This window comes from Zalophus californianus, chromosome 7 (genome assembly GCF_009762305.2).
Source record: "Zalophus californianus isolate mZalCal1 chromosome 7, mZalCal1.pri.v2, whole genome shotgun sequence".
NCBI lineage: Eukaryota > Metazoa > Chordata > Mammalia > Carnivora > Otariidae > Zalophus > Zalophus californianus.
This window is the reverse complement of record NC_045601.1, coordinates 59,699,640-59,724,855: the sequence shown is the minus strand read 5'-3', so window position 1 is coordinate 59,724,855 and position 25,216 is coordinate 59,699,640. Positions and strand designations below refer to the sequence as shown.

The following is a 25,216-nucleotide window of genomic DNA, read 5'->3' as shown; positions in this document are numbered from 1 at the left end:
TTAAGGTAATTAGGGGATTCAACAACTGAAACACCTGCTTTATTGGTATAATCAGATTGAATTTGCATAGCAATCAGTTGCAAAACCTCTGACATTTTGATTTTAAAGGTGTTGACTTTTAGAGGAAAGACTGAAACAAAACCTGGATTGTCTTATTATTGCAATGGGCTTGGTGAAACACAATGTCCGGAAATGACATAATTTCTAGCTGTCTTATTTTAGCAGTGAAAAATCTACAAAATAGCAGAAACCATGCTAAGTAAATTCTACAGTTTCTAATGAGCCTTGGTGATAAATTTTTGTGCTGAGAAAAAAAAATACAAAACAGAGAAGTAATTCTACACAATGGCTGAGCTGACCACAGTTTCTTAGGTCTCATACATTAAAATAAAAAAAAAATAGTAAGTGTACTATAGCTGGGAAGAGGGCATGAGGTTCACATTTGAGGTTAATATGAGTCACATACGTGCAAAATGCACAGCCATGCGCACACACACACACATAAGCATTTTGAACAAACATCTCAAAATGTATTCAATAGGTATGTACTTTGTACCTTGACTTCAAAGAAAAGTGTCCATTTGGAACATTTTTAGGGATAAGACACAAGAGAAAATATATTAAGCCTAGACAGATGCTGCACATAAACCGTTAATATTCCATACATCTATTTTTCACCATTTGCTTCCTAAGTTCAAGATACTGTTAGACACAACAGGGTGACTCTTTTGAACACACTAGCTGAGTAACTGAATAAAAGGACAAACTTTTTGACAAAATTATTTTGATATTAAATAAAGATTTAATATACACAAACAGCATTAAGGAAGTAATGATGACACTTGAAAAGTAACATGATAGCAGTCACTCTACTTAAAAGAGTCATGTGATACCTTTTATAGGAAACTAATACTGGGGTCTGCTACTTATCAGTGAATAAGGTCATCTACAGGCCTATACAAGAACATTTCGAATTATTAGTTAACTAGTATTAGTTAACACACAAACGTAATAGATACAGTATTGTCCAACTGGTCCACTAATCCTAAATGACTCATGAGAAGTGGAAAGGGAAAATACGCCAACTGCTGAGACCGGACACTAGTGGGTTAGAAACACTGTTTTGACTCTTCTTCAGGCTGCAGGAGATGAGAAAGGAGAGATATGGAGAGAGAAGGGAAACAATGCAACAATTTTATTACTGATTTCATCTACTTTTTCATCATAATTCCAATGACAAAAATATTTCTAAAAAACAAGAAAAGCATAAGAGAGGGAAATCACTATCTATAAATCTATGGAGGGAAAGAGGAATATCTACCTTTAGAAGTAGTAGAAAGAATCACAAAGAATGATATCAACTGACTATCACATAAAATGCAAAAACTTCTTTTTTTTCTTTTTTAAGAGAGAGAGAGAGAGAGAGAGAATAAGCAGGGAAGGGAGGGCAGAGGGAGAGATAGAATCTCAAGCAGTCTCCACACCCAGCCTCGTGAGGAGCCCGACAAGGAGGCTTCATCTCAAAGCCCTGAGATCATGACCTGAGCCAAAATCAAGAGTCAGACACTCAACTGACTGAGCCACCTAGGTGCCCCAAAATGCAAAAACTTTTTTTTTTTTAAAGATTTATTTATTTTAGAGGGCGAGAGAGACAGAGAGAGAGAGAGAAAGAGAGTGTTGGGAGGGAGAGCAGAGGGAGAGGGAGAGAGACACTCAAGTATACTCCGAGCTGACTGCAGAGCCTGGCATGGGACTTGATCTCATGATCTTGAGATCACAACCTGAGCTGAAACCAAGAGTCAGATGCTTAACTGACTGTGCCACCCAGGCACCCCAAAATGCAAAAACTTCTATTTGTAAAAAGCTACTAAGACAAAAAGACATGCAAGGAATTAGCAAAATTAACTAATAAAAGCAGACAAGAGATTAATATGTGTGTATATGTATATATTAATAAATATTTATGGAAAAAAGTGATATATGAAATTTCAGGTGTGTGTATGTATGGTTTAATTTGCTAAGGCTCTCACACAAATCTATAAGAAAAATGCTGTGCTGTAAAAGATGAAAGTCCAAAGGAATGAACAGACAAAAAAAGAAAAAAAGACAACCGATAGTAAACAAATATATGAAAAAAAGTTCAATCACACAAAAATCAAGATGTACATTAAAATAATAAGGAATATTTTACTTATATCGATAAATTACAACAAATGAGGGTGTAGTAAAACTGTTATTTTACTCTCATATACTGCTGAAGTACATGTATCAATGGGAGAACATCAACTGGTACAAGCCTTTTGGAAAATAATTAGTAGTGTATATGAAAAGGTATAAAAATATCCATATTATTTGACCCATTAATTTTAAATTTATACTGAGGAAATAAGTCTAAATAAAGAAAAACCTATAATAATAAAGATTCATGGTTATTTATTTAATGGGATAGCCACATAATAGACTATAATTGCGTAGACAAAAAAAATTATAGTTGCTTCCAATTTTAATGATGGTTACTACTTGGTTAAAGGATAGGTTAATAAAAATATTAAAAATAAAAAAAGAGATTTTTAATTTTCACATTTAGTGTTTTCTAAATTTTTGAAAATGGTTATTTACTATATATTCTATAGAAAGTTAATTTTGCAAAATTGATTCTAAGTTCCATGAGGGTAGTGAACACTCCAATAGAAAAACAAATATGAATATTATAATATACATAGGTGATGATGTTAAAGGGAAGAGATATAGAAATAAATACGGATATAAAAGTAAATATTTACCAGGAACATAGTAGAAGAAAATACATCGAAATATTAATAGTGTTAAAGTGGCAGTATTATGCATTTCCTACTTTCTCCCTAAATTTCTGCAATGTTATACTAAATTTTTAGTATAGATTAAAACTAAACATCATTAAATATATAATTTCCATTATATAAAATACACACTAATTTGACATGTATAAGAAATAGAAATAAAATAGATTGCTTACCTCTCTTTCATCCATATTCAACCACTGCTTTGGATCTTCTTCAGTAGCCAGAAAGGCTATCAATTCCAAAGCAGTAAGACGAGTTTGACGTCTTGATGAGACAAATATCAAAACAGGTTTGGCTGGAGAATGGCTTCTAATTGCTATTGAAAAGTTGTGGAAAATAAAAGGATAAGCTACTTATACCAGAATCTGCATGTCATTAGGATATCAAATGGATGCATGAAACTCAATGTAATTGATTTAAGTGAATTCTTAATTTGGTCATGAAATTCAGCATTGTTTGTGGTACGACTTGCACCCAACAGCATATTAGAGAAATGGTAGGAAAGGAAAGGTAGCTGAACCCACCTTGGGGAGTACATTGCCTGGACAGGGGAAATTTAACTGTGTCAGGTCTCAGTTCTATTCTGAGCTCCTGAGGAAGGTGACACTTATAAAAGCTGTGACCCTATAGCAACAGCTGTAAATGCATACTCAGTCTAAGGTTGAGTTTTCAGAGTTGTGTTTCTGCTCTCCTAAGCAATGATATTACAGACTTAATTGGTCCTGGGGTCTTGGGGAGAGAGTCAAGTCTTGCAGAGTGAAGAAAACTCTGTTAAGAAAAGCCACAAAAAAATTCCTTTTATTGTTGTCAGTACCAGTCGATGGGATAATTGAGAGTTTGTATCAATAAACTAGTCAGAGATATGTCAAACGAAGGTTTTCTGTTTTCCCGAAACACGTGTAAGGTTTCAAGTGAAAAGGTAAGAGAATGTGGAAGAGAGCTAAAGAGAATACCATGCCTGAATCTATATGTGACTGATGGCACATGGAAGGTAGATACAGAGAAGAGGAAATGAATGGTTTGAAACCTGAGTAATAAGACTGAAAGAAAAAATTACCTAGAGAGCCACATAAACCATGTGACCTAACTGGAAACAAGATTTCTTTACTGCACATTGGCTCCAAAATACTGATAAGATGGTACAAGTAAAATTTATCCTTATGTGTACATAGGTCTCTTAAAACAGAGATATTTAAAAGTTTTATATAAAAAGTTCAACCTTCTTGTAATTTCTTGTTTGAAATGTGAGCTGCAGAATTTCTCCTTTGGGTTAAGAAACAAGGTTTATAACAAAAATGTTGATATGACCTTGACTACATTTATGCCCTAAGAGTGAGAAATGAAGCTATCATAAAATCATATTTCTAAACTCAAAGAAATATAGTGAGACGCTACAAGTATAATAAATAGTTTATAAGAACAGCTACTGTACTGCTATATCTAGAGAAGTGTAAGTATTTCAGTTATTTACTATTGATTTATAGAACACAAAATGCTTCATTTCAATCACTGTTATGCAACTGGCCATTCCTTAAATAAATATAAGCAATCACAACAATACATACCATGAAAAATAAACTCATTTATGCTATTTCTTACTCACAATTTATCTGAATATTACAGAATATAAATGGTAATGCTTTGATAAATCATATTAGAAATATAATGTTTAAAATAGACATATTAGTACAATATTGGTATCTTTTGTACACATAATCATGAATGAATCTGTCTCTTTTTTAAACCTCAACATTTAATGGATTTTTGCTGCTGCAAGAACAGGTGTGGCTGAACAGCTCACGGCAGATTTATTGTTCATTAGCGATTTTATACAATGCTTCTGTGGAGGTGTAAATAATCCGAACTGCCAAGACTGGTCTCTAGTTCACAATCAATACTTTGCTTCTGTCATAAGGCTAATTACAGCAGCTAAAAAGTCACCTCACAACTGTCACCTCACAATCAACAGCAGTTCACATTAGAGAATTTATTTTGGAGGTTATTTTTAATTGATATAATAAATATTCCTTATGCAGCCTAAACAAAACATGTTTCAATAAAATAGGAGTGTTATTCTTAAATCTCTCCTGCTTGCCTAATTTGTTAGAAAGGGAAAACCAAAAAATAAAAACACAAAAACAGAAGCACTGTAAAAAAAAAAAGTACTGAAATTTGTAAGTTTTATGGTTTCTGGTAAAGATTATCTTAGAGCTCCCACTTATCATTTGTTCAAGCTACTACCATAAGAAAATAACTTAATAGATTAAGAATGATTTAATTACCTTTAAAAAATACATTTTTTTCTCTACTTCCAAGATAGTATCATCTATGAAATCTCTCCAATTTTCTTTTTTTTTTCTTTTTTTAAAGATTTTATTTATTTTATTGGAGAGAGAGAATGAGAGAGAGAGAGCACAAGAGGGGGGAGTGGGAGAGGGAGAAGCAGACTCCCCGCTGAGCAGGGAGCCCGATGTGGGACTTGATCTCAGGACTCCAGGATCATGACCTGAGCTGAAGGCAGTTGCTTAACCAACTGAGCCACCCAGGCGCCCTCCAATTTTCAATAGTTAATTCAGCACGCATTTTTATGCCTTAACAGCTGAGGCATAACCTACATTTGTAGAAGTTGGAGCAGTACCACCCATTCAAAGAAATCCAAATTATCTGGAATGCATTTAAAGGCTACCACACAAAATGGCTGCTATTTCATTCCAAGGATCTGAAGCTTACCTTGAAATGTAGGCTTATTCATACTAGCCATACGAGGACAGTAATGTTGACCTGGGAAGCCTTGAATGTGAACTTCCAGGGGAACTGGACGTACTGATGGTCGGAAGTTGAACAAGCCCATCTAGAGTAAAAATGAGAAAGAAATCATTTTCCAGTTTTTATTTTTATTTATTTATTAGTTATTTATTTTTTAATATTTTATTTATTTATTTGACAGAGAGAGAGAGAGAGCACAAGTAGGCAGGCAGGCAGGCAGAGGCAGAGGGAGAAGCAGGCTCCCCGCTGAGCAGGGAGCCCGATGTGGGGCTCGATCCCAGGACCCTGGGATCATGACCTGAGCCGAAGGCAGATGCTTAACCGACTGAGCCACCCAGGCGCCCCCCAGTTTTTATATTTAAGTTTATAATGTTATAGTGCCTCTTTAATACAGCCACCTAAGCCATAGTATTAAATGCTTATTCATCAATCTTCCACGTACCTGATGAATATTGAGCCAGTCAGCAAGGTCTCTGGCATTAGCTAACGCGGTAGATAGTCCAACTATTCTCACGGGCTTTTCTGTGTGCGAGGAGATGAAATTTGTTCGAGATACAATGACTTCTAGAACAGGGCCTCTTTCCTCCCCTAGGAAATTGGAATAATACATGTTAATCACTTAACAGGTCCTGATACCAGCTGCTGCACATATCAGAGTCAAAATGTGTAAACTGGTATCACATAGCATGGTACCCACCGAGCAGATGGATCTCATCGATGATGAGAATAGTGACTTGCTTCACATAGTTCCTATTCTGCCAGCTTCTACTGACTCCATCCCACTTCTCTGGTGTGGTGACGATAAGGTCAGCCTTAGCAATGGATTTCATATCGGGAGTCACATCCCCGGTTAGTTCAATAACTCTGGAAAGGAAGAAAAACAACTCCTTTCTCAGATAACACATGATCTTGGAAAGGCAAAAATACCTTTCAAAATAAAATTTTATAATGCTTAACCCTACTTTCTCTCCCTTTGATTTCTGAAAGTTTCTGTGAGTCGAGTCCAAAATACGTTTCTTAAGAATTCTAAAAGAATGTATAAATTCAAATCACTGATAATCTAACTTTTATGCGGATATGCGAAGGTGTCAAACTTTGCTGTGATTATGTTTACAAAGTCTCTGACCTATGTGTTTTTATAGAGTTGAACTCATACTTCCTTCTCCATAGGTTGGAATAAACACCTTTCTAATACGGGATAGTGTTAACTTATTAAGACAAAAAGAGGCATTCATAAAGAATATAATTATGTGTAAGCTTCATTTTTTCTGTAGATATTATAGGCAAATTGAAACATAATAGGACATAAACAACATACGCTGAGGCACATATGTGCTACCTCATTCTAAGAAGACCCCAGTTTTATAGAGAGGAGGAGGGTCCGGAGGCCAACTCTAAATTTCAGGTAACCCCTAAATAATTTTTCCATCTGTCTTAATCCTCAAAAAACAAAAAGAGGCAAGATTAGTTCCCCCAAGTGTAGTGTTCCCAAAGCTTTTGCTTATTTTTATTCATTTTTTATTTTTACATTTTATTATTTTGAATATGTACTATATTCAAGTGTGGTGAACAGTCTCTGTAACGTGTCTATCTTCCAATCACCTGGTTCTTGTTCTAAAGCAACCACATATTTATATTCTTTACCATTTTAAAAAAAAATGATAGGATGCTTTACTTAAAAACATTTTCTATAGTATCTCTGGAGATCATTCCTTCAGTATATAAAAAGTTCATTCTTTATAGAATGATAGAATATTTTGCATTGTGTAAATGTACCACAATTTATTTAGTCATGTTCTATTGGGCACTCAGGTTACCAGCAATCTTGCTATTAAAAACAATGCCACAATGAATAACCTTGGGCAATACTAAAATACTTCTTTAAAAGTCAGGTTCTTTAAATGGATTTCTATTTTTCTGTAAATTGTTTACATGCAAAACGCCCTTTCTGGGAGTTACTCTGAATGATATGAAAGAAAAACTAAGAGATAAAACTTACTTTTCTTATTTTTAGAATTTAAAAATTTTGAGAAAATTATCTTCCCAAATAGAAGTATTCATATTAAATAATTTAAGGACTTTCATTTTTCAATATTAAAACAGTGGGAATATTGATAACATTTTAACACTAATTACAGTACCTTTAAATAAAAGTCTATGAAAATCACTGTTAAAGCATTCAACAGGTTTATGCAAATCTTTTATTTGTTGGTCTTTTTAGATTATTCAAAGCATATCTTCTGAAAAAGCAAGAACTTACTTTTTGCCAAGTTTTTCTTCTATTCTAACTTTCCAATCATCCATTCTTTCACGTACCAGGGCTTTTAAGGGTGCAATATATACTGCCTGAAAGGGGAAGGGAGGGTAAAAAGATCTCATGAAAATAGTGACATCATTTTCAAATAAAGATAAACTCCATCTACATATGACAGTGTGGTTTAAAAATGTATCTTTTATTTTTAAATTTTAAATTAATGGGAAAAGTCATTAATTTGCTCAAACTACCTTTATCCAAAGTAGGATAAAAATATTACATCATAAAAATCTTGACATAGAAAATTTTAAATATTAAAAAAACACTGAAGGTATTTCCTTTAGGTATTTTATATTCTGATGAAAATGAAAGTTTTTCCTGGTATTATGATCAAGAATTATCTGAATTTAACTCTTCCATGAAAAAAGTTACTACTTTTGAAATTCTAAAGAGAGATAAATATGGTTGTTTAAATTTTAATGCAGATTTTATGGAAGATGAGAGTCACACATTTTAGGTATTCTACCTTTTTTATAACAACAATTAGTCTTTAATAATCCAAACTTATATACAGATTGTTTAGTGAAAAAAAAATTCTTTCCTTTATAAAATGTTTCAAATTTAGAGTAGAGCTCTACTGTTGTATTAACATGTCTTATAATGGATCGATTACCACAAAATAGACTGAGAAGTAGGAAAACTTCAAGTTAAGCAGGGAAGAAAAGCCACTAATTGAAAATCACTGAAAAAGAAGTTGAAACATTTTTAAAATAATAAATTATAAGGAAAATACCATATAATTCCAATCACAGTGTATGAATTAGCTTTCTTGAAAAATAATACTTCTAAACTAGGAGTATGTACTTCACATTTCAAGAAAGCATAAAATCAATACTTATTTGACTCACCATGTTATTTTCCATCAATAACATGGCCATTTGCAGAAATGTGGAATAAAAACTGCCTCTGTATTTCATGTGTATAATCAAACTGTATTTGTTAAAGTATTAGCATTTCTTTTATAGCAAAAGGATTTGATTACAAGTCATTATTTATCTTATAAATATGGCTATGAATTAGGTATCTTACAATTAGAAAAGGACATGTGGGAACTGACATGTACATTAAAAACCTAACTAGAGGACTTGAAAGTTTAAGATAAAATTTTCTCTGGCCAGTTATCCTTTGGTTGTTTTTGGAAGGATATGTACCAAAATTTTATTTTAATTAATTAATTTTTATGATGTTATGTTAGTCACCATACAGTACTTCATTAATTTTTGATGTAGTGTTCCATGATTCATTGTTTGCCTATTAACACCCAGTGTTCCTTGCAATATGTGCCCTCCTTAATACCCAACACCAGGCTAACCCATTCCCCCACCCCCCTCCCCTCTAAAACCCTGTTTCCTGGAGTCCACAGTCTCTCATGGTTCATCTCCCCCTCTGATTTCTCCCCTTTCATTTTCTCTTCCTTTTCCTAATGTCCTCTATGCTATTCCTTATGTTACACATAGAAGTGAAACCATATGATAATTGTCTTTCTCTGCTTGAGTTATTTCACTTAGCATAATCCCCTCCAGTTCCATCCATGTCCATGCAAATAGTGGGTATTCATCCTTTCCGATGGCTGAATAATAGTCCATTGTATATATGGACCACATATATCCATTCATCTGCTGAAGGGCATCTCGGCTCCTTCCACAGTTTGGCTATTGTGGACATTGCTGCTATGAACATCGGGGTGCATGTGCCCCTTCTTTTCACTGCATCTGAATCTTTGGGGGTAAATACCCAGTAGTGCAATTGCTGGGTCATAGGGCAGCTCTATTTTTAACTTTTTGAGGAACCTCCGTACTGTTTTCCAAATGACTGTACCAGCTTGCATTCCCACCAACAGTGTAAGAGGTTTCCCTTTCTCCACATCTTCTCCAACATCTGTTGTTTCCTCTGGCCAGTTATTCTAATACTGATCTGGTCCCACCAGAAAATTCACTAAGAGAGTGCCAAATCTACTCATTTGAGTCCTGCTGTGTTTAGAACTGGCTAGTTTACAGATTATGAACTGCGTTTTCTAATTTAATGTAAGCATGTGATTCCTTCAAACAGACCTTTGAAGTAGGGTACTTGTTGAAGACTCTGAAAATGGCTAATTCGGCAGCAACAGTCTTTCCTGATCCAGTAGGTGCTCCAAGTAGGACATTACAGTCTGTGTGATACAGTGTATGAAATATTTGTGTCTGCACAGGGTTAAAGTGGCTAAAGTTGTACAGCGCTTCATATGCTTCACATCCCAAAGCTGTGATTGGTAAAGGCTGAAGATCCAGTAATTCTGAAAAGATGAAACAGGTACTGCCATAACTGTAAAAAATGCACAATACTACACACTGTCGCTCAGGAATAAATTATTAACAATCCTTAATTCATTGGAGCAGGGGGAAAAGGCTTAACATAAATTTTTATATACTGGTTACAGATCTTTTTTTCTCCCTGTCACACATTTGTAATATTGACATATTGGACACTTTTCTGGGAGAGTTCCCCATATACCAACTCTAATATCACTATATGGCTCTTTTCCAATCAGGAAAATAATTTGAATGACTGGTATATGAAAATATGCATGGTGTAGAAGAAAATTAAATCTACCCCAATCTGTAGAAAAAGGAAAACCATCTGTAGACTGCAGTACTAGAATGGTTATCAATAATAAATCTCCTTTGATCTGTTAGAAAACTGACCAAACCAGAATGGTTGAGTGAGCTATTGGGTTAGTCAATATAAACTAAAATAAACTTAAAATAATTATAGGAAGAAACTTAGGTGGGAGTTTCAAATCAGAGAATGTATGGGTAAAAAAGAACTGCACTGAGAAAACAAAGAAACAAATTTAGTTGTGTCTCATTATATAAACTAGAGGTCTAGGAGATTAGACAGTTAAAATTCTTTAGAGAAATGAAGTTATATACTCCTGAACTTGACAGACACTGTATTTTCCCATAACCCAGAAAAGTATCAGTTAGAAAACTGGAAGGCAACTAACTTTACTCTCAGGATTCTTTCATGGAGGATAATTCTACCCATCTGAAGTTAGAATAAGGAAGAAAAAAAATCTGTAAGGGGCATGGTGGTCTATATTTGTGTGAGATCTTCATAGTACAGTTTCAAAATGGAAAATGTAGAGAATTCTCAAAAATTGTACTTAAAGATAAAAAGCTATTTTTAAAATATTATCTTAGCCCCACAGCTCTACTCTATTACATAGGTAATTGAGAGCTGACTGCGTAAGTTTTCTATAGCAGATTATAATCTCCTAAATTTTCTGAAGCACTGAAAATCAAGAAGGGAGGAAGTTTTAACTTGCAATGCTAATCAAAGCAGAGACATATTCTTAATAGGAACTAAAAAATAAATATTTTGGTATATGCTGACAATATTAAATTATGATGATTCACTTCTGTGAAATGTGAAGAATTTTCTTGTTTGATTCAGGCTCAACGGGGTGCCTACACACACCCACATAAACACACACCCTTACCCACACTCAGCCAAACAGAACCGGGAATCATTGAGGTTACATCATGCATTTCTAATAACAACTGAGATGTCACAGTGGTGCATTTACTGCTTTTTAAAGTGTAGTCAGAAGTCAACTAATTATATAAACAGGGTGATATGTGCTTGGCCACTCAACAGAGAAGTGATTAAATGAGCATATTTAAATATAATGTTAATGCATGTTAAAATCAAGTACTGCACTCAAAGAGATCTAGTAGTGATGATGGTACCGTATATTTTAAAATTAAAGCATCAAACATTTTTACATATTTTGAAATTCTAGATATCATATATAGGCATATTTGATGGAAGAAAAACAGAAAGGTCCTCTTCAATGAGTATATCAGTAGACACTGCAATCTCATTTCTCTATGGTGACAAACTTTTTAGTTCTGTCAAGATATCAAAGTGGTTTTAAGCAGTAGTCTAAAGTATTTCTCTTAAAATATGCTAAGGTAATAAACAAGGTACACATTTGACAAAAAATGGCAAAGATTAAAATCACATTAATGCCTGCTTTCATTTCCCAAAGGACTGTTAAAAAACGTATTCATTAAAGTAGTAAGGAATAATATTTTTATTTTGAAAATAGTTTGTCTTCAGAGGAATTATATGAAAAAATGACCTTTATTTTTCCCTAAATTAAGGGTCTCTTGAAATCATTAATCATCAATTATGAATTCTCAACAAGAAATACACTTAATACATTAAATTAATAAAGATATTTTTAAAATAGAATATAGGGCACTTAAAAGTACCAACATAAACTTTCATTCATGAAATTCTCCTTCTTTAATAAATCAAAATATAAAGATACTTCCTCATGTTACAAAAATCTAAAATGGATTTTTCTCAGTTTTGACAATGAAAAACGGTTACATGATATTGCAGATTACCATATTCCCTTTTATCACATTAGTGTGGGGGAAGAGAACTAATATAGAGTACATCTTGGGCGCCTGGGTGGCTCAGATGGTTAAGTGTCTGCCTTCGGCTCAGGTCATGGTCCCAGGGTCCTGGGATCGAGTCCTGCATTGGGCTCCCTGCTCCTTGGGAGCCTGCTTCTCCCTCTGCCTCTCTCTCTCTGTCTCTCATAAATAAATAAATAAAATCTTTTTGTTTTTTTAAAAAAAGGGTACATCTTGTTTGTAGGATGAATGACTTGAGGTATAGTGAATCCATTCTGCAGTGATATCATAACCTGACTCCTTAATATTAGCTTTTTTTTTCTTTTGGTGTAGAAGCATACTATATGGAAAAAAAAGAACCTACAATTCCCCTTAATTCATTTAACACACTAGAAATAAGTTTAATAGCAATAAATGCAAACAAAAAGGATACCTCAAAAGTTTCCCAAAGAGCACAGATTAAATGACAAATAATACTTGCAATGGAAAAGGAAGGAGATATGGAGACATTGTAATGACTGTATATAAAATAGAGATGAAGGCGGGCGCTTGGGTGGCTCGGTCAGTTAAGTGTCTGCCTTTGGCTCAGGTCATGATCCCAGGGTCCTGGGATCGAGTCCCACATCGGGCTCCCTGCTCAGCGGGGAGCCTGCTTCTCCCTCTGCTCCTCCTCCCACTCGTTCTCTCAATCTATCTCTCAAATAAATAAATAAAATCTTTTAAAAAAATAGAGATGACGACATAATAATACAGAAGTAGTGAGTCTCCACCGCATTAGAGCAATGGGAATTGAACTAGGCTTAATGTTTTTGGAACTCAAACAAAATTAAGGCCCACCATTAAGCTCTACCAAATGTATACATAGATTTGATTTTGGAAAGTCTCTTTTCAAACTATATTGACTAAATGAGTTTAATTCCGGTTCAGATTTAGACAACTTTAAAGCATAAACACTTGCAACTTTAATGAAAACAACAATATCAATGATTCAAGTTACCATTCAATATGTTACCTGTGTGGGGAGGATGTCTCTCTGGTAGAATCAGATGTTGAAAGTTGATAATACATACAGCCTCAGCTCCTAACCATCTATCAGACACTGCTCGGATGTAGTATTGGGAAGGCAAAGGCTCAAAAATAGGGATTGTAAATACCAGAAGTTGAGCTTCTTTACTAATGACCTAATGTGAAATAAAGTCTCAAGTGAATATGAATATTCTGATATCATAAAGGCCTTCTTAGTCTACTGTTAAGAAAATGCTATCTACACCAATAGGTACTAAACATAAGAAAATATCTTGGGTTTCTAAATAGTTGAGATATTTAGGCATTTGAGAAATTTACACATGGTTCCCTTCTGAGGATACCTGATATTATAGAAATAAAATTTATATTCAATTTATATTATTTACTTATGTATATCATCATGTACTAATAGATTACCAGTTTGACTCATTATCAGAATTTCCCAAATTTCATTCATTAAATTACTTAGCTTCATGATTTTTACCAAATTATTTACTTAATATTTTTCTTTAAATTGTACCACTACGTTAAGTGGAATAACAGAACTTAGCATAAATAGAAGGTAATCATGATAAGAAACACTGCTGTGAAATTCTACTGCTGTCTGCCCAGGGTTCCCAGCCTAAAACTTGCTTTCTCTTTGATAAAAAGAGAAATCATAGATGAAGCATCACAGTTAAAGATATGCTAGTATCAAATTGAGTCTTTCTTTTGGGATTTATGGAAAATTTAAAAAAATGCCCTTTTCACAATGTGAATCAATACTCTGTAGTATTTTTTGTAACACCTAAAGTTATTAATTTTTATTTATTTAATCTTATTTATCCATTACATTATCTATCCCATCCATTTGACATATTTCACTCCTCTGGAAGTCATGCCTTAAACCACGATAAAGATTACAATTCAATTTCTCAAACTAAGATCACACTGAATATATGAATACAATAAAATGCAATTCCTGTTACCTTTGAAACCAAAAAGAAACATTAAAAAAAATAAAGCTTTAAGGGTACTATGAAATTATAGAGAAATAGGTACAAACAGAAATTATTTAGTTTATATTTTCTTTCTACGATAGGAACATAATAAGGACACACCCACATTTACCTGTTTTTTCAGAACTAGAAAATACTCTGAATGATAAATATGATCATTTGTAGGATCTTCTACCCAAATCCACCAAGGTTCTCCTACTGTCCCATGGACCTAGAAGAAAAATAATATTCTAATACTAAGTATATTTTAACTCAAGTAAGGGATATTGTTGTTTGCAAATTCAGCACCTATTCTATCTCTTTTTAACAGCTTTATTGATACATAGTTTACATAAAAAAGACTACTCACTTAAGGTATACACAGTTCAATGGTTTCTACAAAGCTTTTACAACCATCTCCATAATCTAATTTTAGAATTATCCCCAAAAAGAAACCTTGCACCCATCTGCAGTCATTACTTATCTTCCCCCATTGTCCCAACCTCCAAGCTTGACAACCACAATCTACTTTATCTCTATAAATATTTGCCTATATTGGACATTTCATATAAACGGAATCATATCATATGTGGTCTTCTGTGACTGGCTTCTTTCATTTACCATGTTTTCAAGGTTCATTCATGTTGTATCGTGTAACAATACTTCATTCTTTTTCACTGACAAATATTATTCCACTTGATAGATATGCCATATTTTGTGTACTCATTCTCCCTCTTCTTTTTTCTAACAAAGCCCAGACTTGTTCAGTGTTCATCTCTCTCTTATGTGACTCAGGAGAAGGTGACCTCGTCTCTCAGGATGATTTTGATTAGCCCAAGCCAATCAGTTTACAGTATCCTCCTTATAACAAACAGCTTTTGGTAAGGGATAGGCACATGCCCAATACTGGCCCGATTAGAATGAGGGAAAGGTCTTATGGTTCATGCTCTGGGTTGATGAAGTAGGGGTGTGTTCACCTTTCCCTGTTAAATGTGAACAAGGAAGCACAGAAAACATTTGGAAAGTAGCCAAGAGTGTTAGGACAGCAAAAAGATGGGCTCTAAATGATAACATTAAATAGACTCAATCACCTTTGGGGCCTGTTCTATTGGTGGACCTTTTATTGTGGAAGATAATATATTTTTTTGCCTAAGTCACTTTGAGATAAGTCAGGTTTTCTATTCTTGCAGCCAACAGCACTCTGATAGAGTTAACTACACAAACTATTAAGTACTCTATCCTACTAATGAATTAAATCGAACTGTGGAAGATTTTTTTTATGGATACTGATAGAAGAAAACTGTGAAAAAAGGAAAATTTTTATGCATTTCAAAAACCCTCTATTAAATATAAAATGAAATATGAGTATATGGTTTAACTAATTTTATATTTTATGTAAAATCTTATGTTTATAGAAATATTAAATATAATTTTATATCATTTAGCTCTCACAGAATTTCTGTGAGAAAGATAATTATTATTATTATGCATGTTTACAGATGAGAAAACTGAAGGAATCACCAGTTAGGGCAGTTTAAGACCAGTGGCAGACTTAAGACTATGGTTGGATAATTTTTAAGCATGTTGATGAATAAAATTAATTCACATTAAAGATATACTAATAATGTCAGGTAATGTAAAAGATATTTACTTATACTTAATCAGAACCTTACAATAACTATGTAAAGTAGGCATTGCTACTACAATTATGGATTTCCTTGTCTTCCTCCACTGGCTTCTTGAAAGAAAGGATTGGTACTTACTTGCTTTTGTATCTACAATCACTCTCTGCTGTAGTCTTTGCACAGTAACTGTTGCAAAGATAGATCTTAAAAAATGTTGACAGAATAAGAGGATCCAGAGTAGATCTTCTTGTGTGTGTGTGTGTGTGTGTGTGTGTGTGTGTACATTAAATACATATATAAGATTTCATATATATGATATATGAAAAAATAAAGCTAAACTATAAAATATGGTCAACCACTTGTACATATTTATTTTATTTTATTTTATTATCTTATGTTAATCATCATACATTACATCATTAGTTTTTGATGTAGTGTTCCACGATTCATTGTTTGCGTATAACACCCAGTGCTCCATGCAGAACGTGCCCTCTTTAATCCCCATCACCAGGCTAACCCATCTCCCCACCCCCCTCCCCTCTAGAACCCTCAGTTTCTCAGAGTCCACACTCTCTCATGGTTCGTCTCCCCCTCCGATTTTCCCCCCTTCATTTTTCCCTTCCTACTATCTTCTTTTTTTTTTTTTTTTAACATGTAATGTATTATTTGTTTCAGAGGTACAGGTCTCTATAAAGAACTTAACAAACTCAACACCACTTGTACATATTTTCATAAATGATTAGATTCTGAAATACGTATGGGAATACCATGGTGGGGACGGGGTCACAGAATGATGTGACTAACTATAAACATAGTTACCATAACACCTAAGATTTAGAAAGAAGAATAGAAAGGGTAAAAACAGAAACAGGAATGTGATGGGTGCCAAGGAAAGACATTTGCAAGAAGGACAATGTATAGTGCTGAATGTTCAGAGAAGTAAAGAAAATAACTGAGAAAAACTCATTTATTATGGCAACCAGTTAGGTTTTGGTGATCACCGAGAAAGTAGTCTCAGCAGGAAAGAAACTGATGACCAGGAGGAAATATAGAATACTCTTTCTACACATCTAATGGTAAAGAGAAGAGAAGATTGACAGTTTGAGAAATATTAGGATTTTATTTTTTTTATTTTTTAAGATTTTATTTATTTATTTGACAGAGAGAGAGAGATGGCGAAAGCAGGAACACAAGCAGGGGCAGTAGGAGAGGGAGAAGCAGGCTTCCTTCCAAGCAGGGAGCCCGATGTGGGACTCGATCCCAGGACCCTGGGAGGATCATGACCTGAGCCAAAGGCAGACGCTTAACGATTGAGCCACCCAGGTTTCCAGAAATATTAGGATTTTAAAAGGGCTCTTTTAGCACAAAGAATCTTGACTTTTTAGTAGGATAAAATGACAGAGTAAGTAGAGCTGGCAAAAATGAAGATAACAGAAAATTAAAGAAGACAGAATTACACAGTCTTTATGTATGTGAATCCACTAAACTATTTTGTTCAATGTTGAACTTTCAGGATACCTAAGAGGTTCTAAAGAGGTCTCATTGGTTGCCATATTAATATACTATAGCATGTTTTTCTTGAGGATGATAGTAAATATTACTACAATGCTTTAAATGAATCTTCAATATGTATTCTTTTTAGAGTTTTCTATATGCCTTAAGGACAGATGTAAGGAGGTATAGTTGAACCTGCAGTACAGACATTTTTGCTTACCATTGATATAGATATTTTCTACTTTTACCTGATCATTCCAAGTAAAATCAGGACAGATACTAAGCGTTACTCGGAGGACAGTCCGTGTGATGGGCTGAATGGATGCTTCCATTGTAACAGAAGGAATCTGATGAACACATTGTTTGACCTTGAGTCCAATATTCACATGATGAAGCATGTGACCTGTAAGGAAAACATCACACAGAAGAAATGTGTTCAGACAGAAAAAAAGCAACATAATCTGACTTGTAAATGGGATTTCAGAGAGGGTGGTTTTATTGCTTGTTTTATGATTTGCTATGTAGAATAGTTGACATTCTTGACCTGGCATGTTTGAATATTTTGTAATAGTTAACTTGAATTAGCAATTCATAGCTCTGAAAACCAGTATCAAGGTTTCTTCAGCTATTAATACGGTTCTTAAAATTACTGAGACTTGACAGTATTTAAACTACTATAAACAGTTCCACTTTTCTCCTAGTTAGCTCATGACACATTAAAAAATTTAGTATTTTGTGAAAATAGCCATTAATTTATACAGTCTATTTCTCAACTCTGTAACCATGATGGGAAATGCTTTAGTAATCAAACACAAATCACCCATCCAAACTCATTTCCAGAAAAAAATAAAGCTAAAATATAAAATATGGTCAACATAGCACAAACTTATCCACTTATACCTATTTTCATGTATGATCAGATTTTGAAGTAGTTATGTATGGGAATGCCAGGGTGGGGAGGGGGTCACGAACAGATGTGACTGACTATAAACATTTTCCTACTTGAGTCCAAGCAATTAAGTGGAAATAGATAATATTTATTTAGTATCAATACTTCTTATATATCTTGGTTCTTTGTAATACAATTTTTTAAAGTACATTTATGAACAAATCAAAATGTTCTATATTCACCAGAATTTGAAACTGGTTTTCCTTATTTTGATAAAATATTTACATATGTTACCCCAATGTAAGTAACTTTAACGTCTCTAGTTAATATCCTCAATTTCCCTCTATTTTTATTGATACTTTCTACCACTCTGTCTTAAAGTAGTCTTACTGTACAAGTGAAGTAACTATCAGCCTCTTTCCAGCACGGGACCTCTGGTCAGCAGTCATCCTCCCCCTTACTTCTCTTTAGCCTGACTCCCTTCATGTAGAATGTCATTCCTATTCTGAATCTGAAATATTAAGTAATCAATATATTTTAAGTTTGTCCAATAAAATGTTAAGGTACATAGTAATGTATGCAGGAATAATTTTATCATCATATGATAAAAGCAGAACAAATGCTATTTACGTACTGATACCAACTGGATTTAAAACAGTAAAAAAGTTTATCTTGAGTAATATGAAAATACACAATAGTTTTCTTTGATATCTAATAAAATATTTTACTTGTACAGAACAGATTAAAACATTTTTGCTTCCTTCTTACCTATTTCATCTTTCCTCATGTCTTTCAGCTTATCCACAGTAAGATTTTTTTCTTCTAATCTTGTTAGAATGTGTGGTGGTAAGACTGAAAACTGTCTCAAAGGGCTGGCCCAACCCCAGAGCCTCTTGTCAATGACTTTACTAAGATTCAGGAGCCTGTAGGTCATGGCAGGCCAACGTTTCCTCAGAGCAATTTCAAAAAGAGCACGGACAATCCTAGCTGCATTCTGAAGAATAAAAAGGGGGTTGGTGGTTAGGTACACTGTACTTTAAATTTGTCAGATTTGTCATTCACACTCAGTTTTAAAAGAACCATGCCAAGTTGCAGCCTTTAATTGTGGGCAACATCTAGTCTCATATAACCCTAATTATCTTTATTATTTCTATATAAGAATAATCACATCTTTCATAAGTGGGTGTTACCTTGTTAAATCTCAGATGATAGTCTCATATCCAGGTTTTTAGGAGGCTCCACCCTATGCCCCCTAACCAGGAATGAAGGAGGAAGAGATAAAAGGTATGCATAAGACTTAAAAGGTTGTTGAGGCCATCTAGAATATAAGATACAGCTGAGGATACCCTTGGGTATATAGTACAATGATTAAAAGTCTACCTAGAGAAATAAAGAGGACTTTGGGATCCAGTCAGACAGAAAAATTAGTGTGAGAAGGGTGATAAAGGAAATCCTGATGAGTTCAGCTACCTGTAGTAATGGTTCCCTACAAACCAAGCAACACTTCAACTGCTTTATTATCTCATTTAATCTGTATGCTATCTCCTTTAATGATTATGGCAACTGCATTCAATTGGTCTTGCTATTATGATTTTATAATGAAAATAATAGAGCTTGGTGAGGTTAATAATTTGACTAAGATCACACAGATAGTTGGTGTCAGAGTATCTACTCAAAGCCAGGTCTAAACAAGTCCAATTTAACTCCAAGGTTCTAAATTCGGTGGTCAGGAAAACTTCATTAATAGACATATAGAAAGTTACAAGGATTGAAGCCCTTTTAACATCTCTACAGTTAGTTTCCATTTGTTTTGTCTCCTTCCCTCTATCACTAACTTTGCAGGTTATTTTACTGAAGATTGTTTTTAAAGTCATGAACTTGGGAGATACCTCATAATCTTGAACGACATCTATATTTAAAAATGAGGAATATTAAAATCTGGTCAAAATCATAAAAAAGATGAAAAAGAAGGAAGATTTTAAGTAGCAAATAGGTGATCTGGCTTGAAATTACAAGGTAAAAATGATCATTAAGAGTTAAGGGCTTTGGTTTTCTATTTTATATAAAATATGTATTTGTCTTCTGACAAATTTGACTACTTTTTTACAGTATTAGAAACTTAAGAACAAAAATGGTATTTAGAAGTATGAGGACAGTTCTGATACCCAGTAAAAATTATAGGATGACTCTTATTAGGCCCAGAGAATAAAATGAACATTTTTTTTTTAAAGATTTTATTTATCTTTTGACAGAGAGAGACACAGCAAGAGAGGGAACACAAGCAGGGGGAGTGGGAGAGGGAGAAGGAGGCTTCTTGCCAAGCAGGGAGCCCGATGTGAGGCTCGATCCCAGGACCCTGGGATCACAACCTGAGCCGAGGGCAGATGCTTAACGGCTGAGCCACCCAGGCGCCCCATGAACATTTTGATTACTATATCTACCAAATAGGTCTTCTTCCGGCATCATTCTTAGCCGCTCTTGTAAGAAGATGCTAGGCTAATTTTCCCAACTGTGTTTGAAATTATGTTATTTTTCTATGTCAGAACCTACAGTTGTTCCCTAGAAGCTAAAAGAAATGGAAGGAGAAATCCCACGTGAGATACAGGCAGGCATTTTAATCTGGAATGATATAAATGGGGAATAATGATCAAAATCTCTAACATACGCAGTTTAGAGAAGCTAAATAGAGACTTCTTTATAAAATCATAGACTATTCGAACTGAGGATTTATCTCAGGGGTTGAGAGAATCAAGTTTTAGAAATATAGAAGGGATGACTATTTTATAGAGCTGAGAGGGTTGTGGAACTGTTGGTGGCTTACGTTTAAAATATAAACTCAACAATAATTTATCTAATGCACTCATGGATGATAGACCCACAATAGCTATTTAAGAAAAACCAGGATGCTTTGATTATAACCTTAATTTTTTGAGACTGACTTTTTGGGAACCAATCATGAAGAAATCCTGTCTTATACTGTAAAGCAATTTGTGTGTCAGTCTTTGATAATATCTTCATAATCTTGAATCAAACAGAAATGTGGCCAGATTATTCATCCAGAACCCAGAAAAGCTTTAACTTTTAGTTAAGTCATTAACTATTTCAATATAAAATCATTAGAAAATGTAAAATGACAATATCATTTTTTCAGAAAAACAGGTAAGTTAGAAACAATGGTTCCTATAGAAGTCACAGGGTTTAGAGATTAAAAATTACATATAAATTTTCTATGGCAGGAAATACATGGTTCCAAGATACGCAAACAAAATTTCTTTTTACCACATCCATATTTGGTTTATATAGCATATGAAATCATCACCTGGTTCCTTGGTTACTTTGATTAATAAATTACTGAATTCATTCAAATTGTTTACCAATATATCTTGGTTCATGTTTGCAAATATTTCACGTTTACAGTTATTTCAAAGCACTTCTGAATATTCATGGCTGTTAATAATTTATTTAACACAAACATACTTTTTCTATATAAAGTCTTTGAACAAAATTACCAACATAAGATACATAGCAGAATAGTTTCTGTATTTAAAATAAGATTAAGCTTTTATTTCTCTTTAACTTAGAGGAGGCACTACTCAATGAAAAATGATGAAAAAGGGATTCTTTTTTATTTTTCTTTTTAATTACAGTATAGTTAACATATAGTGTTATATTAGTTTCATGTGTACAATGTAGTGATTCCACACTTCCATACATCAGCCGGTGCTCATCACAACAGGTGCCCTCCTTAACCCCCATCACCTATTTCACCCGTCCCTGCTCCCACTTCCCCGCTGGTAACCATCAGTTTGTTCTCCGTAGTTAAGAGTCTGTTTCATGGTTTGCCTCTCTCTCTTGAAAAAGGTATTCTTGATAAGTAAAAAGTATTTTTTTTAAACATGTCTAGAAGGGAAGCCTCATTTGAAAGGCAAATACTGCAAAAAATAACCTGCTTTACTTCACACAAGGGCTTGAATATAAAAACATAAATACTACAACATTTTATACTACAGTATTTAAAAAAACATACATTTAATGAGCTGTAATTTAGGGAATAATTTTCTTTCAGTTCTCAATTTTTAAGTATCACTGGTAGGGAAGAAAGATTACTTTTTTATCACAGACTTATCAGACTGAAAATATGGTGTGAGGTATTGCTATTAAGCCTAATTTAATGGTAAAAATTTTGTTTATATTTCTAACATTTGGGGTAAGTTATAAAGGTTCCACAATCTTTTACTCTGCTTGAAATAATCTTGTATTATTGCCCTTTGTAAGTAAAAGAAATGAACTTTATTGTGTAAAGCAGAAAAACCAAGTGTTGATATCTTTAAATTCTAAAATGAAAACACCAGCAACATCTAAAAGAACCAAACCAACCACCAAATCCCACCTCCATTTCTGATCTAACAGCACAGAGGGCATAAAAGATACAGAACCAGTTCTGCAATAAAATGGTAATTGGTGGCATGTCACAATGCAATGCATTTACAGTATAGCATGAATTAATATCTTGAGTCTCTAAAAGTAAACAAGGAAGAGAAAACAGGAAGGGAGTAATATTCTTACCTGTGCCACATATGCAGAATCTGATATAAGGGAGAAACTGTCCATCTCTCCTCGGCTGATATAAGTTTGAAGTAGGATGTTTATTTTCCCGTAACTGTTCTCTACACCTCCAGGAGCTGCGAGTTCACAGAAATTGTTTAATAAGGCATCTAGTTCTTCTATTTCCTCTTCTCTGACCTGGAAGAATCAATGTTTTTATAAGATTATTTGGGCTGATTTATTGAAATTTTTCATATTTAAACTAAATTACATTGCATTTTTTTAAGGCTTTCATTTTTCAACATTTTTCTTTTGTACATTAATATAATAGTAATTTTTCATCGGTAGCTAATAAAATACAATAAGAAACTATCTTGAGGCTGATACAATTACATTTTATTATTCATCACCAATATTAAAGTTGCCATTGACATATAAAAATTTGATATGCCACAAAAATTAAATCTTCTGACCTCACCATCCTTCAGCTGATGAGATTTCATATTTTATTTGACCAGAGTAAAACCTCTGCCCAAATGGATTAGGGCAAACTTGAATTATCTTCAAATGCATTCATTACAGTCATATATTTTTATATGGTATAACACATTCATAGCTTAAAGCTGTGAAGTACTATGATTCACAGTATTAAAGTTTTCACTGTTAATAAGATTAAATTATAATACGGGTACAGAAATACTCATATTTAAGTTTGAATCATGCATGTCCTTTATATTTTCTTCAGTGAACATTATACTGCAAATAAACCAAAATCTACATACTATATTCTCTGCTAGTTTCGTTATTGCAAACCTACTTAAATTATAGTTGATTTGCAGTACAGAGCAAAGAATAATGTCAGGAATGACATAATAGCATAATCTAGGATAGTGGACACTGTTGATAAATGGAAGAACATTGCTGGTACTCTAAATTCGAAGTGCCACACAGCTCATACTGTAACAAGAGTAACAATTAATTATAAGCTTTTATAAATGAATGAATGTATATAAGCCAAATGCATTTGATTCAAGCTTCAAATCTTACTTACCTTGATTTGATCAAATTCTTCAGCTTTGGAGACTATAGCAAAAATATCACTTTCTGTTTTGTGAGCATCAAAGAATTCATTGAAGGTCTACCAAAGTAAGTGTTATATTTGATTAAAATAGAAGATCCAGTAAAATGGTTTCAATTAAAAACTGACTATAAAATCACACATTCTTAAGGAATATTTGAGCCCTAGACAATGCAGAGTTATTATGTCTGTGGTATCCTATTCTTGATCATTGCTTTAAACATCATCAAATTTAGCAAAGACTGAAAAATTTCCTAAGACATAATTAGCTGGAGAAGACCTTTAGAAGCAAAAAGATCAATAAAACCTACAACAGATATCTAAAAAAAATGTTCAGCATAAGAGTCTGGTCTTGGCTCATTTTCAGCATGGGCATATGGAAATCTGTACCATTCGCCAACTTTAAGCTGAACATATATCATATAAAATTCAGAGAGGAATAACTAAAATTAGGTAACCTCTGGTGAAGGCCTCATAATATTACTAGTGAGGGCATATACAAATTCAGGAAACTGGGAAGAAAAAAAAAATCACTGAAAGACCACACAGAATAAAGAAAGCTGAAGAAAGGCTACAGTTCTTGAAAGAGCTGCAAACAGGCATAAGATACAGTTTGACAGTAACATACTACCCAGTGGGAAAATGAGGAAGGTTACTTAGTGGGCAAAAGGAGTGCAAGTGAGCACGTGAGCAGGTGATAGAAGCAGTAGAGAGGTAGGGGCAATGTTTTGGATTGAGGAAGACCAGATCACAGTAGTGAGATGATACATGTTAAAAGAAGAAACCTCAAGTGCTATACAAATGCAAAATTTATTTTGGCAAAGATGAGGAAAACCTAGTATGCACACAAAGGTGTTTTCTGAAACCTGTTAAATGTATAAGCATGTGTTATTTAAATAAGTACCAAACTGAGATTTCATATTGGCTTAGGTTTTCATATTTCTGAAGAAATTTCACGTTAGTGATTACTATTACTTTTTCATTTTAAAAACATATTTAGGTACCCCAAAAACGAATATAAGAAAAAAAAATTCAAACTCTTTCTCTATAAAAAGGAGAGTAAAAATGTGCTTTAACCCATCTTGGTCTTTGAATTTAAGGCTCTAATCACAGGTAATCCCTGTTATGTTTTCCCATATATTAACATATGTAGGTACATATACATGCATGTAAACACACATAAAGACATGCATATACTCCTTAAAATGTAAATATTATACTGGCATTCTATCTTACCCAAGATTACATTAAAAGGCAATAAGCAAGGCTACACT

General features: G+C 33.7%; 1 protein-coding gene across 7 annotated transcripts in view; it reads right to left on the bottom strand.

Moving 5' to 3' along the window:
* Positions 1–25,216, bottom strand: part of ASCC3 (activating signal cointegrator 1 complex subunit 3) — a 337,927-nt gene that overhangs the window by 111,661 nt on the left and 201,050 nt on the right. For all 7 annotated transcript variants that reach the window (XM_027603944.1, XM_027603946.2, XM_027603941.1 and 4 more), the window contains 12 exons: positions 23,916–24,002; positions 22,886–23,062; positions 19,088–19,313; positions 17,679–17,833; positions 14,445–14,543; positions 13,321–13,489; positions 9,954–10,174; positions 7,849–7,934; positions 6,286–6,452; positions 6,031–6,176; positions 5,553–5,673; positions 2,996–3,138 (listed from right to left, as the gene is read on the bottom strand). In XM_027603944.1, coding sequence (XP_027459745.1) covers positions 2,996–3,138; positions 5,553–5,673; positions 6,031–6,176; positions 6,286–6,452; positions 7,849–7,934; positions 9,954–10,174; positions 13,321–13,489; positions 14,445–14,543; positions 17,679–17,833; positions 19,088–19,313; positions 22,886–23,062; positions 23,916–24,002 — 1,797 coding nt within the window. The remainder of the gene's footprint in view (positions 1–2,995; positions 3,139–5,552; positions 5,674–6,030; positions 6,177–6,285; positions 6,453–7,848; positions 7,935–9,953; positions 10,175–13,320; positions 13,490–14,444; positions 14,544–17,678; positions 17,834–19,087; positions 19,314–22,885; positions 23,063–23,915; positions 24,003–25,216) is intronic.